The following is an 18499-nucleotide window of genomic DNA, read 5'->3' as shown; positions in this document are numbered from 1 at the left end:
GTTCCAAAAACTCCTACTCCAGATCACAATACTTTCTACACATCCTACTATATGGAGAGAAGAGAGTGAGTCCTAATCTATTAGTTAATGTTTACCAATTAGAGGAAAGATTGGACCAGCCAAAAATTTCATTCGGGTTTTTTCCAGAACACAGTATGGGGAAATCCAAACGAACTTTTGGCCAACCCAATATAATAGATAGGTGTAAAGGCATTGAGCTAAAAAACTCAGTTATACAGATACAGGCCATGGACCACCCAAATTGGCAGAGGCTTATCTTAGAGGCCCAACATTTTAAATTAGTCCAAACCCATATTAGCCAAAATTGTATTATATCCTCTAGTAAACAAAACCCAAAAAACTAGTGTCATCTTAAGCTTTGGTGAGAGAAGTAGAATGTTCTCCTTGAGGGTGGTGATAAGCCAATGACCTGTGCCCTAATTAGGCAACAAGCCGAAGGAGCCTTGTGTTCATGTCTTAATGAGCCACACATTTAAAGAGAATCCCTTTGATATTTGTAAAAGTATAAACTTCACAGAAAAGCACAAAGAACATGAAAAGTTTCCAACATTCTCCCTCTCAGTTTATCACTCTTGAAAATTTTTGCACATGTTCCTGATGCCTCTTTATGCCCCCACCTAGACAAACATGGCCACGCTCTACATGCTATTAAATAACTTGAAATTTTTGCTCAATAATATGTTATTAACTCTTTTCACAATAGTAGTGCAAAATGGATGATAAAGATAGGTCTATAATATGTACCCACTTTGAATGGTTACAGGGTATTCTAGTGTTGGAACATATGAAATTGCCCGTTTTGTAGACAAAACAATAGAATATTGGCAATTCCATATGGTTCAGCCTAAGAGGTGAATTGTGAAAATTTGCCAGCTATTCTCTTACTGATGGATATTGAACTGGAACTTTTGTTCAGCTTTGTAAACATTTTTGGTAGTCTTGATATAGCTTTTACTATGTGTCAAGCACTCTTCTAAGCATGTATTAATAACAAATACTAACTCTTTCCACCCTCACCTGCCCAAAAATAACCCTGAAAAGAAGGGACAGTCTCACCCTCACCTTATAGCTGAGCAAACTGTGACACCAAGAAAGTGAGCCCAAGTTCACACAGTGCTGTAGACTCAATGTTTATGACCCCCCCCCCCCAAAATTATTAAGTTGAAACCTAACCCTGATGCAATGGTATGAGGTGGGGCCTTTGGGAAGTGAGTAGGTCACAAAGATGGCGCGCTTATGAATGAGAGTAGTGCCCTGATAAGAGGCCCCTGAAACAGCTCACCTCTTCTGCCGTGTGAGAATACAGCAGAAAGATGGCCATCTGGGAACCAGGAAGTGGGTTTTTACCAGAAACCATATCTGATGTTGCACTGACCGTAGGATTTCCAGCTTCTCGAACCATGAGAAATAAATTTCTGTTGTTTACAAGCCACTCGGTCTTTGGTATTTGTTATAGTGATTATATATATATATATTATATATATATAATATATATATTATATATATAGTGTTATAGTATTTGTTATAGTGTTACACATGGTAAGTAGCAGCATTAACTCCCAGCTCATGCTCCTTTGTATGCTATTATAAATGGAAGTACTTTCTTAATTTATTTTTTAGATTGCTCATTGTTGGTGTGTGGAAACATGACTGATTTTTGTGTGTTGATTTTGTGGCTTGAAACTTTATTGACTGGTTTATAAACTTCAGTGAGTTTTTTGTGAATTCTTTGTGATTCTCCATATATAGGATCTTTTTTTTTTTTTTTAATTTTATTTTGGCTATACCAGGTCTTCATTCCAGCTCATGGGATCTTTAGTTTCAGCATGCAGACTTCTTAATTGCGACATGCGTGGGGGATCTAGTTCCCTGACCAGGGATTGAACCAGGGCCCCCTGCATTGGAAGCCCAGAGTCTTACCTAGTGGACCCCCCAGGGAAGTCCTCCATATATAGGACCTTATCATTGACGTATATAGTTTACATCTTTCTTTCCAACTTGGATGCCTTTTGTTTCTTTTTGTTGCCTAATTGCTCTAGCTAGAATGTCGAGTACAGTTTTGAATAACAGGCATTTTAGTGGTAAAAACACACATCTTTGTCTTGTTCCTGATCTTTGGGGGTGGGGGAAATCCTCAGTCTTTTCAGGCTCGGTCTGTTCTCTTCAACACTATACTTCGTTAATTCTCCACTCTCCCCTTTGATGTTGCCAGGCACATGTTTACACAAGAATCTTGTCATACCTCAGGTAAATTTTACACCTTAAGATAAGTCTCTGAGTCAAAGGATGTGCACATTTTTTTTTTATCTCAGTTCATTTTACCAAACCACAAAAGCTTGAACCATTTCATGTTTCCACCAGCAATGCAAGAGTGCAGGCATCACCTTTTAAGAAAGCCTTGACAAACCAGAGTGCGGTTGTGTGGGCTTGGCTGAGATAGTAAAGGGTCTGGATACTGTCTTAGGGGTACAGAGCCAGAGGGACTTCAGCTATTATTTTGGAGAAGTGGAGAAATGTAATAGCAGGCTGGAGCCATCTGGAAACTGTCAAGTAGAAATTGGACCACAGGGCAGAACTCTAACCAAAAGGGAAAAATTATAGGGAGATAGATTTTGATTCAGTGTAAGGAAGAAATGTCTAATAATTAGAACAGTCCCAGAACAGAACAAATTTTCCCTGTAGCTGCTAGTTGGTGACAGTGATGACAATGACAACAGTGATGATAATTTTCATTTATCCCATCATCTCCCTTTCTCTTGAGTCTCCTCTCCACCTGCATTTCAGCATCAACTTCCCATCTTAAAAATAAACCCTCCCTTGACCCCACATTCTTCTCCTTCTACTACTTGCCACCTCTCTCCTCCTTTGTGAGGAGAGTGAGTCACCACATCCATTTCTGCATCTCCGTTCACTCCTCTGCCCACTCCAGACTGGCTCCCACCCCTGGAACTTCTGTAAAGCCTCTCTTGTCAAGTAAACAACAACAGCATCACTGAATCCAGTACCCATGCCATGGACCTGATCTTCCTGGAATTCTTGGCAGCATTTGATACCAGTTACCATGCCTCCACTTTCCCCCTCACCTTCCCAAATCCACATTCTCCTGACTTTCTTTGGATCTCCATGTTCGCCCTTTCTGAGAATCCTTTGGTGACCTCTGTGCTTTTCATCACTTAAAGGTTAGAGTTCCTCAGGGGTCTGTTCTAAGCCCTCTTGTCTTCTCATCTACATCCTCTCTTGCTGGTCAGTTGCAGCTACTGCCATGGCTCTATCTAGTTAACCATTTTTATGCTGGTGATATAGAAATCTACATCTCTAGCTCCAGATTCACATACCAATCTATCAAATAAGTATCTACACGTGTATGTTGCATAGACTTGTGCCTTTAGCGCCTTCAGTTCTGAATTCATCTTCCACCCTAGATGGGCATTTTCCCCTCCTCACATTTCCTATCCCCAATAAGTTCTACCACTCATTAGTGGCCCAAACTAGAACATGGCAAACTGCCTAATTTATCCTTTCCCTCATCCCCCTTCATCCATTCAGTTGTCAAATCTTATTGTTATGTCTTCCTAGCATTATTCAAAACCATCTACTTCTCTCCTCTACCGCTGTTAACTCCTCGTTCCAAACCACCATGAACTCTCACCTGGATAACCCGATCCTCTCCTAAATGGTCTCCCTCCCTCTGTTTGTACTCTCACCTCCTCCATTCTCCACAGTACTTTATGGGGAGCTTGGGCTCTGGGTTCAACTTACTACTTACACGAACTTGTGTAAGTTATGTAGCCTTTCTTAATTTTTTCTTTAATTTTTAGTTGCAGTGGATCTTCATTGCTGCACAGTGGCTTTCTCTAGTTCAGTTATGGGCTTCTCATTTTGGCGGCTTCTCTTATAGAGGAGCACAGGCTCTAGGTGCATGGGCTTCAGTCGTTGCAGCATGGAGGCTCAGTAGCTGTGGCACATGGGTTTAGTTACTCCTGGCCCAGGAATCGAATCTTGCTTTCGAACCCTGCATTGGCAGGTGGATTCTCATCTACTGTACCACCAAGGAAGTCCTACTTAGCCTTTCTGGGTCATCGCTTCCTCTTCTATAATTAGGGGATATTAGAATTATATTGGGCTTCCCTGTTGGCTCAATTGGTAAAGAACCTGCCTGCCAGTGCAGGAGATGCAAGAGACATGGGTTTACTCCTTGGGTCAGGAAGCTCCCTTGGAGAAGGAAATGACAACCCACTCCAGTATTCTTTCCTGGAAAATTCCATGGACAGAGGAGCCTGGTGGGCTACAGTCCACAAGGTCGCAAAAAGTCAGACATGACTGAGAATTATATTGGTCAGGGTTTCTAGTTCTAAACAATAGAGTCCACTCGGCCAAGTTTAGACAATCTAGAAGATTGTCTAGAAAAGGCAAATCTATAGAGGCAGGGTATAGGTTAGTGTTTGCCTGTATCCAGTGGTTAGGGATGGGGAGTGACTACAAATGGGAATGAGGGATCTTATTGGGGAAATGAAATATTCAAAACTGAATTGTGATGATGGTTGTCCATCTTGCAAATTTATTAAAAAATCATTGAAGTATATGCTTAAAATGGGTGACTTTTATGATACAATAAATTTTACCTCTTTTGGATCACAATAAACTCTGGAAAATCCTGAAAAAGATGGGACTACCAGACCACCTGACCTGCCTCTTGAGAAACCTATATGCAGGTCAGGAAGCAACAGTTAGAACTGGACATGGAACAACAGACTGGTTCCAAATAGGAAAAGGAGTACGTCAAGGCTGTATATTGTCACCCTGCTTATTTAACTTATATGCAGAGTACATCATGAGAAATGCTGGACTGGAAGAAGCACAAGCGGGAATCAAGATTGCAGGGAGAAATATCAATAACCTCAGATGTGCAGATGACACCACCCTTATGGCAGAAAGTGAAGAACTAAAGAGCCTCTTGATGAAAGTAAAAGATGAGAGTGAAACAGTTGGCTTAAAGCTCAACATTTGGAAAACTAAGATCATGGCATCCAGTCCCATCACTTCATGGCAAATAGATAGGGAAACAGTGGAAACAGTGGCTGACTTTATTTTTCGGGGCTCCAAAATCACTGCAGATGGTAATTGTAGCCATGAAATTAAAAGACGCTTACTCCTTGGAAGGAAAGTTATGACCAACCTAGATAGCATATTAAAAAAACAGTGACATTACTTTGTCAACAAAGATCCATCTAGTCAAGGCTATGGTTTTTCCAGTAGTCGTGTATTGTTGTGAGAGTTGGACTATAAGCTGAGTGCAAAAGAATTGATGCTTTTGAAGACTGATGTTGGTGAAGACTCTTAAGAGTCCCTTGGACTACAAGAAGATCCAACCAGTCCATCCTAAAGGAGATCAGTCCTGTGTTCATTGGAAGGACCGATGTTGAAGCTGAAACTCCAATACTTTGGCCACCTGATGTGAAGAACTGACTCATCTGAAAAGACCCTGATGCTGGGAAAAATTGAGGGCAGGAGAAGGGGACAACAGAAGATGAGATAGTTGGATGGCATCACTGACTCAATGGACATGAGTTTGGGTGAACTCCAGGAGTTGGTGATGGACAGGGAGGCCTGGCATGCTGCAGTTCATGGGGTTGCAGAGTCGGGCATGACTGAGAGACTGAACTGAACTTAAAGTTGTTTAAAAAATAAAGGAAGAAGATTTTAAAAGGACATTAGGTAGTTCATACAGTCTCTTGGTGGACCAAAAACCAGGCTTGCTGAAACAATGCACAGCTAGGAACAACACCCAGAGAACAGGGACTATTCTAGAGAAAAGACTGCCAGTCACTGCCGAGCCACAGGTAGAAATTCATGCCAATAGTGTTTGAGTGCCAGAATCTTAGTCACTGCCATGCCCCAGTGAACTCAATGCCTGGGGCCACACCTCCTATAAGAGGCTGAATAATGACCCCAAAGCTATCATGTCCTAATCCCCAGAATTTATAACTGCTAGCCTGTTTGGGGAAAAGGTCTTTACAGATGTGATTAAGGATTTTGAGATGGTGAGATTATCCTGAATTAGGTAGGCCCTACATGCCATCATATGTGTTCTTATAACAGAGAGACAGAGGGGCTCCCCTGGTGGTTCAGTGGTTGAGGGTCCACCAGCAAATGCAGGGGACACAGGTTTGATCCCTGATTCAGGAAGATTCCACATGCTGTGGGACAACTAAGCCTGTGAGCCGCAACTACTAAGATTGTGCTCCAGGGCCCTTGAGCCACAGCTACTGTGAACCCCTCATGTTCTAGAGCCTGTGCTCTGCAACAAGAGAAGCCATTGCTTTGAGAAGCCCATGGACTGCAACTAGAGAGTAACCCCCACTCTTTGCAACTAGAGAAAGCCCGTGTGCAGCAAAGAAGACCCAGCACAGTCAAAAATCCAAAAATTTTTTAATTAAGAATTTAAAAAAAAGAAGAGAGAGGAGATTTCACGCACACATACATACACACATAAAGGAGAAAGGTTCATGAAGGTGAAGCGGAGAGTCAGGGATGCAGGCCTTGAAGACTGGTGTGATGTGACTACAAGCCAAGGAACACAAGCCACCCCCAGAAACTGGAAGAAGCAAAAATGTCTTCTCTTCTAGAGCCTCTGGAGGGAGCATGGCCCTGCTGACCTCTCAGCTTTAACCTAGTGATGCTGATTTTAGGTATCTCCAGAACTTGGAGATAACAAACTGTTGTTTTATGTTACCAAGTTTGTGGTTGGGTTGTTCCAGCAGTGACGGAAGTTAACAGCTGAGAACAAGGGAAGGCAGGAGAACAGGTGGAGGCCCACATACTGCTTATTTAAACATTTGAAAGTCATAACAGACTTTCTGGGGATTCCCTTGTGTGCTTTTTATTTTTGCTTTTTCCTTACTGCTTTTAATATTTTTTCTTTGTATTTCATTTTTGATAGTTTGATTGATATGTGTCATGGCATATTTCTTCTTGGGTTCATCCCTTATGGGACTCTGTGCTTCCTGGACTTGATTGACTATTTCCTCTCCCATGTTAGGGAAGTTTTTGACTATATACTCTTCAAATATTTTCTCAAATCCTTTCTCTTTCTCTTCTTCTGGGACCCCTATAATTTGAATGTGGTGTGTTGAATATTGTCCCAGAGGTCTCTGAGACTATCGTCAATTCTTTTTTTCTTTTTTCTTTATTCTGTTTTGTGGCAGTTACTTCCACCATTCTATCTTCCAGCGCACTTATCTATTCTTCTGTTTCCTTTATTTTGCAATCAATTCCTTCTAGTGTATTTTAAAAGATATTCATTTGCTTTTGACTGCACTGGGTCTTATTGCTGCTTGGGGGCCTTCTCTAGTTGTGGTAAGCTAGTTGCTAGTTACACTCTGTAGTTGCCATGTGCAGGCTTCTCATTGCAGTGGCTTTTCTTGTTGCTCTAGGGCTCTAGGGTGCACTGGATTCTGTAGCTGTGGTGCGTGGACTCAGTAGTTGTGGCACCCAGCCTCTAGAATGCAGGCATCAGTACTTGTGGCCCACAGGTTTAGATGCCCTGTGGCATGTGAGATCTTCCTGGACCAGGGATTGAACCCATGTTCTCCTGCATTGGCAGGCAGATTCTTAACCACTGGACCACCAGGGAAGTCCCTGAGCCTTTAAAAGTAGGGAATTTCCTTTGGCTGGTCCCAGAAGACAGGTCAGAGATTTGAGGCATGAAAATATTGTGCCATCACTGGCTTGAAGATAGAGGGGAGCCACACAATAAAAAAAGCAAGTGGTCTCTAGGATCTGAGAGTGGCCCCTGGCTAGCAGAGCTCTGAGTCCCATGATGGCATGGAATTGAATTCTACCAACAGGGAGAATGAACTTGGAAGTGAATTTTACCCCAAGTCCCAAAGTGAGAACTCAGCACAGCATAACACTTTGATTTCAACCTTGTGAGAACCTGAGCAGAGAACCCAGCCATGCCAGGTCCAAACTACTGACCTACAGAACTGTGAGCTTATAAGTGGCAGTATTTTAGGTGAGTTCGTAGTAATTTTTTATGTAGCAACAGAAAACTAATACAGTCCCACAGGCTCCTTACTCCATAGGGAAGCTCACAGCTAGCGGAGGGCCAGGGTGGGATCTCTAAACATGGGGTCCAGGAAGTGGCCCCTATGGTGTCAGTCAAGGCTGGTATCAGCCCCATACATTCCTTCAGATGAATTCTGCTCATGCTCACCACCCCATGTTATTTCCTGTGTATCAAAGCGTTGTTGCATGTTGCATATGTTTGAAAAGCTTGAGTCTCATGCCTGTGTCCTAGCTGCAAGGGAGGCTGGGAAATTAAGTTGTGACATACAGTCAAGAGATGGAACCCATTACCTGGGAATTTTCCAGTAGTTATGCTGTTCAAATCATGGTTACACACTATGAGGACCAATTCTGTAGGATTATTTACAAGGATCAAACAGGCTAATACATGTCATAAGCTAAGAACAGAATCTGGCTCATGCTAAGCACTCAGTAGTTCTCAATAGGTATTGCCATATTGAAAGTAGAATGCTTTCTCTAAAATGAAATTATGAACCCTCAGTATGAACTCTGAATCTATAAAACCCTTGATGTTTCCTTTATGGTTGGAATTTTTCATAATAAAATGTTGAGAGTGGGGTAGGAAAGACTCTTCCTCCTTTCTCAGTGTTCTTAGGATGAAGTTCAAGCCTGTACCCAGTTGGATTCCTGCTGGTTTCTCTAGTTCCACTTCTCTGGCATTTTGCACACCAGTCAGTTGACATGTGTAGTACTGTGAATAATCTATGTAATCTGGTCCTTGCTCTTCCCAGCATGGTGCTCAAAACCCAGGGGGGCTGGGAGATTTCTATTCTGGTGGGAAGCGGGGCTTGAGTGTGGTGGCCAGAAGCCCATCAGTACATGACAGCTGGTCTACAGAGAAGCCTCTGCCATTCTGCACTGAAATGAAAAAACCAGGACAAGCTCTTCATAAAGTGAAAATCATTCACTTAAAAAGATCATCTTTTTTTTTTTTTTTTTTAAGACTGTGCTTCTAGCTTTTTAAATGTTTTGGTTTAGACATTAGTGAAGGGAAGCTAAAATATGGTAGTAGTTGAGGTGTTTTAATAGTTTGACATAGTTAACAATGCTGCATTAGTTGGCAACCTAGCCTCTTCTTGGTCTTTTATTTTGATAAAAGGCATCATCATCCACCAAGAAACCTAGAGTCATGTTCGCCTTCTAGAAAATCTGTCAGTTCCACCTCTAAAACATAGCCCATTTGCTCACTTCTCTGCAGCTGCACTGCCCCATTCTAGTCCAAGTCACCACTTTCTCTCCTCTGGGTGGCTCCAACAGCCTTCTTTCTGATCCCATCCTTGCCCCTTTTGCCCCCCAACAATCTATAGTCTGCACAGTGGCCTGACAGTGCTTTTAAAAGCGTGAATCAAATGATTTCACTCCCTTGTGTAAAACTTTTTAGTGACTTCCCATGGCATTGAGAAACAAATCCCAACCCTGGCCCCTGCCTACCTCTGTCCTCAGCTCCTGCTCCTTCCTTCTCACTCACCAGGTTCTGGAACACACTGACCTTTTGACTGTTCCTCTTTTTTGCTTCCATTCATTTATGTTTGCTGGTCTCTTGGCCTCATATATAAGGTGGCTCAATTCTTCTCCTGGAGGGGGTCTCCTCCTGAAGTGGATCTTCTCTGGGCCTTCCCGTCTCTGTCGCATCACCTAGGGGCCCAGGGTGGGTTGAGAACATGGCAGATATCTTCATGTTTCTGTTGCCCTCAAGTGGCAGGGGCCATGCCTGAGTTGGATTTGTCCCTCTCTGGCCTCTGGTGACTCTTTCTGCCTGTGCGGTGGACTCACTTCCATTCAACAAGAGGAATCCCAGCCAAACAAGTGTGTGGTCACCCTCCGGAAATGGGCAGCCACCCAGGAGCTACATTTAATGATTGCAAACTAGCACAACAGCACCGTCTCCATGGTGACAGACAGCGTGAGGCTGTGCAGGACAATGTTGCCTTTGCTATTGGCCTGGGAGGAGGCTAACTTGAGGGAGAAGAAGCAGTTGTGAGTTTCTCTCTCAACCTTCCCTGCTCTTCTGTATTTACTGGAAAAGCTTTTAAGAGGACTAGTCTCCAGCGAAGAGGGAAATCATCCCAAGAAAACACCAATATCTTTTACTTCTCAACTTTAAATTTTCCTATGGCTTCTCAACTCATTCAGAATAAAATCCAAAGAACTCAGAGTGGCCTTCAAGGACCTGAATGATCTGTCCTCCCATCTCCACCCAGGTTACCTCTCCTTCAATACGTTGTTCACTCTGCTTCTACCGCTCTGACCTCCTTGCTTTTCCGTGAATACCCGATCAAGTCCTCACCTCAGGGCCTTTGCACTTCCTATTCCCTCCATCAGAAACACTCTTCTTCCAGATATTTCATGACTTGTTCCCTTTCTTTGGGCAGATCTCAGCCCATATGCCTCTATCACACATATGCCCATTCTCTGTCCTCTTCCCCAATTTATTGTTCTTCATAGCACTTAACACCATCAGACATTTTATTATGTTTCTGCATTTTCCTATCATGTCTCTTTCCTCCATTAGAATATAATGCAATGAGTTGCCAGAACTTTGTTTCACTGATTTGTTATTAATATAATCTCTAGTGCCATTAAACAATAATGTCTGACTCATAGTAGATACTCTAAAATTTGGGGAATGGGGACTTTTCTGGTGGTCCAGTGGCTAGGACTCTGTGCTCCAAATGCAGGGGGCCCAGGTTCAATCCCTGCTTGGGGAACTAGATCCCACATGCCGCAACTGAGAGTTTGCATGCCACAAGTAAAGATCCCGCATGCCACAACTAAGACCTGATGCAGCCACATAAATAAATATACAAAATAAAATAATAACATTGGGGGAATAAATAAACAATGGAGAAAGACAAAGTGATGGGATGCTCATCCCAGCCTCCATCCTCATCCTTCACTTGTCCTGGTCAACTCAGAAAGACAAAGAAGAGCCTGGTGAAAAGGAAGAATGATTGGCTAGATGTTGAGGAGACCCAGTGCCTGGGCTTTCAAAGTCTGACAGATAACTACTTTAGCAGTATGGTTTGTGGGTTAAGAACATTTGTTTTGGATTGAAATGTGGCTCAGACAGTAAAGCATCTGTCTACAGTGTGGGAGCCCTGGGTTCAATCCTTGGATTGGGAAGATCTCCTGGAGAAGGAAATGGCAACCCACCCCAGTATTCTTGACTGGCAAATCCCATGAATAGAGGAGCCTGGTAGGCTACAGTCCTTGGGGTTGCAAAGAGTCGGACACGACTAAATGATTTCACTCACTCACTTTCTAACTGGATGACTTTTTATAATGTAACTCCATCTTTCATAGCTTTCATTTCCTTATCTGTGAAATAATGAAGAGAATACTTAAGTCCCAGCACATCAAATGAGATGATATAAATAAAGCTAACAGTAGAAAGAAGTTATCTTTATTGTCATTCAGGTGCTTGAATCTCAGTTTTCCTGGAGTGTAGTCATCATTATCCCATTCTTCCTATCTCATTGAGGCCAGAAGATGAAACAGAGTATGTCTTGGAAAACTAGGAGCTGATTCTCAGAGGCACTTTCTGTTGAGAATACCAATCTCCCAACCTTGACAGTAATTTGGGGCAGAGTCTCCACAGCCCAGGTGAGGGGTTGAGACAAGCCAGGGATAGACCTGTTGCCTTCATAAGTCCCTGGAATTCCTGGCTTTTGGAAGGACCTGTAGTGGCTATTTGGTTTTGGTCTGTCTCTTCCTTCCACCCACTTTTCCTACTTCCTCTGGCAGCAGAATCCTTTTCTAAGAGCCACAGGACATGGTTCAGCTCTGTGCCCTCTCCCTAATTCCTGCCACAGGAGCCAGCACATGATCCAGGGCTAACCAATCAGGTGACACCGTGCACCTGGCCACAGGATTGGTTCAGTGTCAGGAGGCTTCCTGTGTGCTGCTTTGGATCTGTCAGGAAACCTATGGCCCTTATTAATTCCTAAATATTCAGGAATTAAGAGGAGAGGCACGCCTTTCCTCCTTTCCAGGGGGCTGAGGAATCCAGGCATTTCCTTTGTTAGTTTCTCATTATGGTGATAAGTAAATCACTGCAGATAGTGACTGCAGCCATAAAATTAAAAGACGTTTACTCCTTGGAAGGAAAGTTATGACCAACCTAGATAGCATATTAAAAAGCAGAGACATCACTTTGCCAACAACGGTCTGTCTGGTCAAGGTTATGGTTTTTCCAAGTGGTCATTTATGGATGTGAGACTTGGACTGTGAAGAAAGCTGAGCGCCAAAAAATTGATGCTTTTGAACTGTGGTGTTGGAGAAGACTCTTGAGAGTCCCTTGGACTGCAGGGAGAGTCAACCAGTCCATCCTGAAGGAGATAAGTCCTGGGTGTTCATTGGAAGGACTGATGCTGAAACTGAAACTCCAATACTTTGGCCACCTCATACGAAGAGTTGACTCATGGGAAAGACCCTGATGATGGGAGGGATTGGGGGCAGGAGGAGAAGGGGACAACAGAGGATAAGATGGCTGGATGGCATCACCGACTCGATGGGCATGAATCTGAGTAAACTCTGGGAGTTTGTGATGCACAGGGAGGCCTGGCGTGCTGTGATTCATGGGGTCGCAAAGAGTCGGACATGACTGAGCAACTGAACTGAACTGAACTGAACCCTCTTCTCTCTTTAATAGGGATCGCCTTGTGTTTTGTAAGTCTGGAATTTTAATCTTTATCTTTGCTGAGAATAACTACTTTGTAAGACAGTATATATGCCAACGCCATGTTGATTAAAACACCTTTGCTCCATCAGAGCTTTGGTCCCCGTGTCTGTCTTTCTTTCTTTCCCTTCCTCTCTCTCTTTATCTCTCTATTTCTGACTGATTCCCTGGAACACGAAAGCTGGGAACCTGCATAACCCAGGGAATATTAGCCTCTTTCCTTCTTTCACTCTCTCATTGTCGACTCCAGATCACCAGGTTCCGGTCCAATAAAGGACCAACAGTTCAGGGATGGATATTTAACTCAAGCTTGAAATGGCAACCCACTCCAGTATTCTTGCCTGGAGAATCCCATGGATAGAGGAGCCTGGCAGGCTACAGCCCATGGGGTCCCAAAGAGTTGGACACGACTGAGCAACTTCAACCAGTCAGGGCTTCCCTGGTGACGCAAGAGGTAAAAAACCCGTCTGCCAATGCAGGAGACATAAGAGATGCTGGTTGGATCCCTGGATCAGGAAGATCCCCCGGAGTAGAAAATGGTAACCCACTCCAGTATTCTTGCCTGGAAAATTCCATGGACAGAGAAGCCTGGCGGGCTACAGTTCACAGGGTCGCAAAGAGGCGGACATGACTGAGCAACTCAGCATGGCACAGCACAACCAATCAGAGTCTTCTCTGTACATTTTTTGTCAGAGCTATCAGAAAAGACTTGTTTGTTCCTCTGGGGTTGCTAAAAGGGGAGGATGTGGGGATATGAATGTGACATCTAGCTGCATAGAGAGCCTATTCAAGAAATAGAGCCAAGATGTGGGGAGAGAAATATAAATGGGGGAAAAAAAATTGTGTGGAGAGAGAGCCAGCCCCCACAGTTTCACAAAGCGTGAACTTTTCTAACCGTCCATGTCTGAGGACAGCTCCGTCTCTTCCACTGCCCAGTTACGTGAGAATAAATCCCCCTATGTGGCTTGGCAGCTAACATGACTTAGGTTTCTGTCAGGTAGTAGCCAAACAATTCTGCCTAACACAGTCCTATTCAGTATCCTCTTCACGCACTCCCGGAGCCCTGGAATCTGGAACTGCTCCATCTTGCCTGTAGCCACAGCCCTTGCCTTTGATTCTAAATCTGAACCCAGTTGTGAGGGACTGTGAGATGCTGATCAGCCTCTTGTCTTATTTCCTCTATTGCCTGCCTTGTACCTCCCTGTCTTCTTTCATTATCCTGACTCTTTGCCTTTTCAGCCAGAGTGTAGACAGCCTCGGAAGCCAGGACCCCATGACCAGAATCCTCCCCCTGTTGCTATATATACCCTGAGTATTACCTAAAGCTGTCTGGATTTCTGCATCTGGTCCACATTAGTCATATTTGATGTCAACTACCTTCCCCCAATCCCTGTGCATCGTGGGTCTACCCATTTTGCAGATGGCCTAGCTGCAGTTATATCAACTTGAGGCCTCACAGTACATTGCAAGGCAGCATTTTCCAAGCTGTGTTCTATGGCAGGGGTCCTCAAACCCTGGGCCACTGACCCGTACTTGCCGTGGCCTGTTGGGAAACGGGCCGCACAGCAAGAGATGAGCTGTGGGCCATGGAAGGTAGTTTCATCTGCTGTTCTCCGTTGCTCACATTACCACCTGAAACACAGCCCCCCACCGCGCACACCCACCCCCTATCTGTGGAAAAATTGTCTTTCACAAAGCGAGTTCCTGTGCCAAAAAAGGTTGGAGACCAGTGTTCTATGGGACTTCATTCAGTGAGATGTAAATAAATATACGGTTAACATAGAGGGGGGAGAAAGCAAAGCCAGGAATACTTTTTCTTCAGTTTTATATTTAAAAAATATAAAGAGTGGAGAAGCATTTTATGTGGGGGTTATCTTGTAAAGTCAGCCCTTAAGGTAAAAATTGTGCCTTGTTAAAGTTGTCTATGGTAAATCCTTGAATTGTCCACCACTACTGCTGCTGCTGCTGAGTCACTTCAGTCGTGTCCAACTCTGTGTGACCCTATGGACTACAGCCTACCCGGCTCCTCTGTCCATGGGATTCTCTAGGCAAGGGTATTGGAGTGGGTTGCTGTGCCCTCCTCCAGGGGATCTTCCCAACCCAGGGGTCAAACCTGGGTCTCCTGCTTTTCAGGCAGATTCTTTACTGCTGAGCCACCAGGTAAGACCCTAAATTGTCCACAAAGCATAGCAAACAGATCTTCCACCTCCCCATGAGTTCATCAGAACCAATTTTCCCTTCAGCTCTGGAACAAACTGCTGTTTTTCCAGTTTTGCTCTAGGTGAAGGTGAAGGAGTTGGCTTATTTTAGGGGATGTTTTGGGTGGAAAACATTTACAGGTAGGGTGGCTAGATGCTCACTCTTATGAGAAGCACGCGGGAACAGAGACTGAGGGAACCCCATCACGAGCTTAGTCCCAGGCACCCAATTGTTGAGTCATTGCACTGTTTAAATTGCATTGTTTAAAAGATGTATAGAACAGTCTTTTGGACTCTGTGGGAGAAGGCGAGGGTGGGATGATCTGAGAGAATAGCACTGAAACATGTATATTATCATGTGTGAAACAGATCGCCAGTCCAGGTTCAATGCATGAGACAGGGTGCTCAGGGCTGGTGCACTGGGATGACCCAGAGGGATGGGATGGGGAGGGAGGGACAGGACGGGGAACACATGTACATCCGTGGCTGATTCATGTGAATGTATGGCAAAACCACCACAATATTGTAAAGCAATTAGCCTCCAATTAAAATAAATAAATTTTAAAAAATAAAAAATAAATAAATTGTTCTCTCTCTCCATGCTTCTGTGGATCATGTACAGCTGAACTTGAGGGAATTAAATGCTCTTAAGATAAAATTACACCATATGAAAGAAAAATATTTATCATTGTAAGGTGTTCTCATAATAATCTGTTCTTATATATACAATAATCTGCTTTTAAGACATTGCATGCTAGACCCAAGAATACCGGGAACCCACATCACAGTGTAGAATTGTGACATGTGATCTATGTATCGACTCATAAGGGAGCATTTGCTAACTATGTTCTTTATTATCTGTTCAGTGATATCTGGTCTAAGTAATATGTTTTATTTTAGAATTTTAACATACATGCTTATTATTTATTGAATAGTAAACATATGACTCAAATAATGATCATCCTAGTAATATTATTAAGAAGAAGAACTAACACTTGGTAAGGCCTGGCCATATGTTGAGTATTTTTTCACAGCTGTTTTACATTTTATTAATTATTTTAACTCTCACAACCATTATCCCCATTTTACAGATGAGGAATCAAGGCTCAAAAAAGTGAAGGATTTTTGAATCCACATTTCCAGATCTCAAAGCCAAGCTTGGGTGTGGTTACTTTAAAAGTCAAAGAAGAGAGTGTTTCTGAAAGTACCTATTATATTCAAAATGATTATTTTTAAAAAAGAGGTATCATTTGTGAAGCTCTTACCCTACGCTAGGCATCGATAAGGGCTTGTTAGGCCTTTTCTTGTGTAATTATTGCAACAGTGCTATGGACAGATGCAGAACCTGAGGCTCTGCAAGGTTAAGTGACTTAGTCAAGGAAACTTAGCCAGACTTATGAAGTAAGTTGCTTTAACCTTTAACTGGTAAACTACACTGTCTCCTAATAGATTCAAGTTATCATCATCACTGCCATCATCACAGAGAGCAGGGGGGCTTTAGCCATTAGGGAATTATGAGTAAAAAATCACAATGAAGACTTCATTGGTGGTGCAGTGGATAAGATTCTGCCTGCCAATGCAGGGGACATGGTTCAGTCACTAGTCTGGGAATATTCCACATGCCTCAGAGCAACTAAGCCAATGGGCCACAACTACTGAGCCCACGAGCCACAATTGCTGAAGCCCATGAGCTTGTGCTCTGCAACAATAGAAGCCAGTGCAGTAAGAAAGCCTGCACGCAGCAATGGAGACCCAGCATAACCAAAAATAAAATAAATTATTTTAAAAAATCACAATGAGTTCATCCTCACTAGGATGCCTATACTCCAAAAGACAGACAATAGCAAGTAATGATGAGGATGTGGGGAAAAGGGAACATACATTGTTGGTGGGAAAAGAAACGGTGTGAAAGCTCCTGTGAAAAACAACTGAGTAGTTTCTCAAAAGGTTAAAAATAGAGTTTACCGAAGGATACACCTATTCCATTTATAGGTACATACCCAAGAAAACTGAAGACATGTTCATACACAAACATTCATAGCAGCATCATTCATCATAGCCTAAAACTGGAAACAACCCAGATTTCCACCCCACAGTGGTATATCCATATAATGAAGTATTACTCAGCCGAAAAAAGGAATGCAGTAGAGATACATGTTCCAGCATGGATGAACCTTGAAAACACAATGCTAAGTAGAAGCAGCCAGACACAGAGGATCACAGATTGCATGATTCCATTTATATGAAATATGCAGAATAGACAGATCCATAGAGACTGAAAATACAATAGTGGGTGCCTAGAGCTTCAGGGAAATAGGTGGATGAAAGTGATGGTTAAGGGATGTGGGAGTGGTTTTTTTTGAAGTGATGAAAACATTCTGAAATTGATTATAGTGATGGTTGCACAACTCTGACTATACTAAGAACTACTGAATTGTACACTTTAAATAAGTGACTTGTTTGGTATGTGAATTATACCTCAATAAGATGTTTTTTAAAAAAAATCAAAGAAGGTCTTCTTGACACCTGGGAGGGCCTAAAGTGAATTTACAGGTCTGATCCTATTCCTCCCTGAAGTGGTGATGACTCACATAGATGACAGCCTTATACCAGGCGCACCCTGAATCCTTGATTCCTCTGCTGGGATCCAGGGTGTTGCCCTGCGTTTTCCCACCTTCCCTAGGCATGCCCTGGCCCAGCTTTCCCCAGCAGGCCTGGGTTAGAACCCAAAGTGTCACACTCCCTTCCCGTGGCTTCTTCCTGCAGCGGACTGGCACTGCTTCCTCCTGCCTGCTGCTTCCTCCCTCAACTCCCACTCCTCCCCAGCTGGCTGTCAGCCTCACATCTCAGATTTTAAAACCTCAAGGAATTCAGGATGTGCCCCAGAAGCTGAACCTTGAGGTTTTCTGTGCTGCCAGCCACTGCAGAGACTTAGGGTCAGCCCCACATCCCACTTACCCAATGTAAGAAAAGAGCACCACGTGGAAGAACCATTTAATGGTGCCATAAGTCCTGCTTTGGATCCGGATGATTTTGTCTGTCTCATACTGGAAAACATCATTCCAGCTGCAGCAGGCTGTCATGGTGAGAGGCTCACTGTCCACTCAGGCCTGGACCAGGGCTCAACCCTCCCAGACCGGTCACAGCAGACCCGCCAGGACGAGGAGAGTGAAATGTCCGGATTCTTAGCAGAAGGCTTTAAGTTTGAGTTCCTCCAATGACGGCAGAGAGGGGGCGGGTCTTGGCAATTGCCCCAGAAGTGTCAGGGAATAAACAAGTGAAGCCAAGTGCTACGGATGCCCACGCCCCAGCTGGCCTCCCCCAGATGCCTGCACAAAGATGGTGTTCAAAGGAAGGGCATTTTAAGAATTCTGCCTTATCCCGTTTTTCCTTTCACTATTTTTTGGCTCATTTCAGCTGGGGTAAAGGGGCAACCCTTTAAATGTCAGGAGACCCACTGTGCTTTAGTAAAGAGCCCAGATCTTTCCATTGCCTCAAGGCCCACTCAGAGACA

At 43.5% G+C, this 18499-nt stretch overlaps 1 protein-coding gene across 2 annotated transcripts in view; it reads right to left on the bottom strand.

The window, feature by feature from the left end:
• The window catches only part of P2RX7 (purinergic receptor P2X 7), a 58650-nt gene extending 40531 nt beyond the window's left edge, over positions 1-18119 (bottom strand). Inside the window, exons 1-2 of one of the 2 annotated variants that reach the window (XM_065904246.1) lie at positions 17944-18119; positions 9599-9744 (exon numbers count right to left, since the gene is read on the bottom strand). In XM_065904246.1, the coding sequence (XP_065760318.1) occupies positions 9599-9744; positions 17944-17979 (182 nt within the window). In that variant the 5' untranslated portion in view covers positions 17980-18119. The remainder of the gene's footprint in view (positions 1-9598; positions 9745-17943) is intronic. The other variant, XM_065904247.1, reaches the window with a different exon arrangement.
• Positions 18120-18499: the final 380 nt, after the last annotated feature.

Source organism: Muntiacus reevesi, chromosome 13, assembly GCF_963930625.1.
Source record: "Muntiacus reevesi chromosome 13, mMunRee1.1, whole genome shotgun sequence".
Lineage (NCBI taxonomy): Eukaryota > Metazoa > Chordata > Mammalia > Artiodactyla > Cervidae > Muntiacus > Muntiacus reevesi.
The sequence above is the reverse complement of the archived record's forward strand: the minus strand, read 5'-3'. Positions and strand labels throughout refer to the sequence as shown.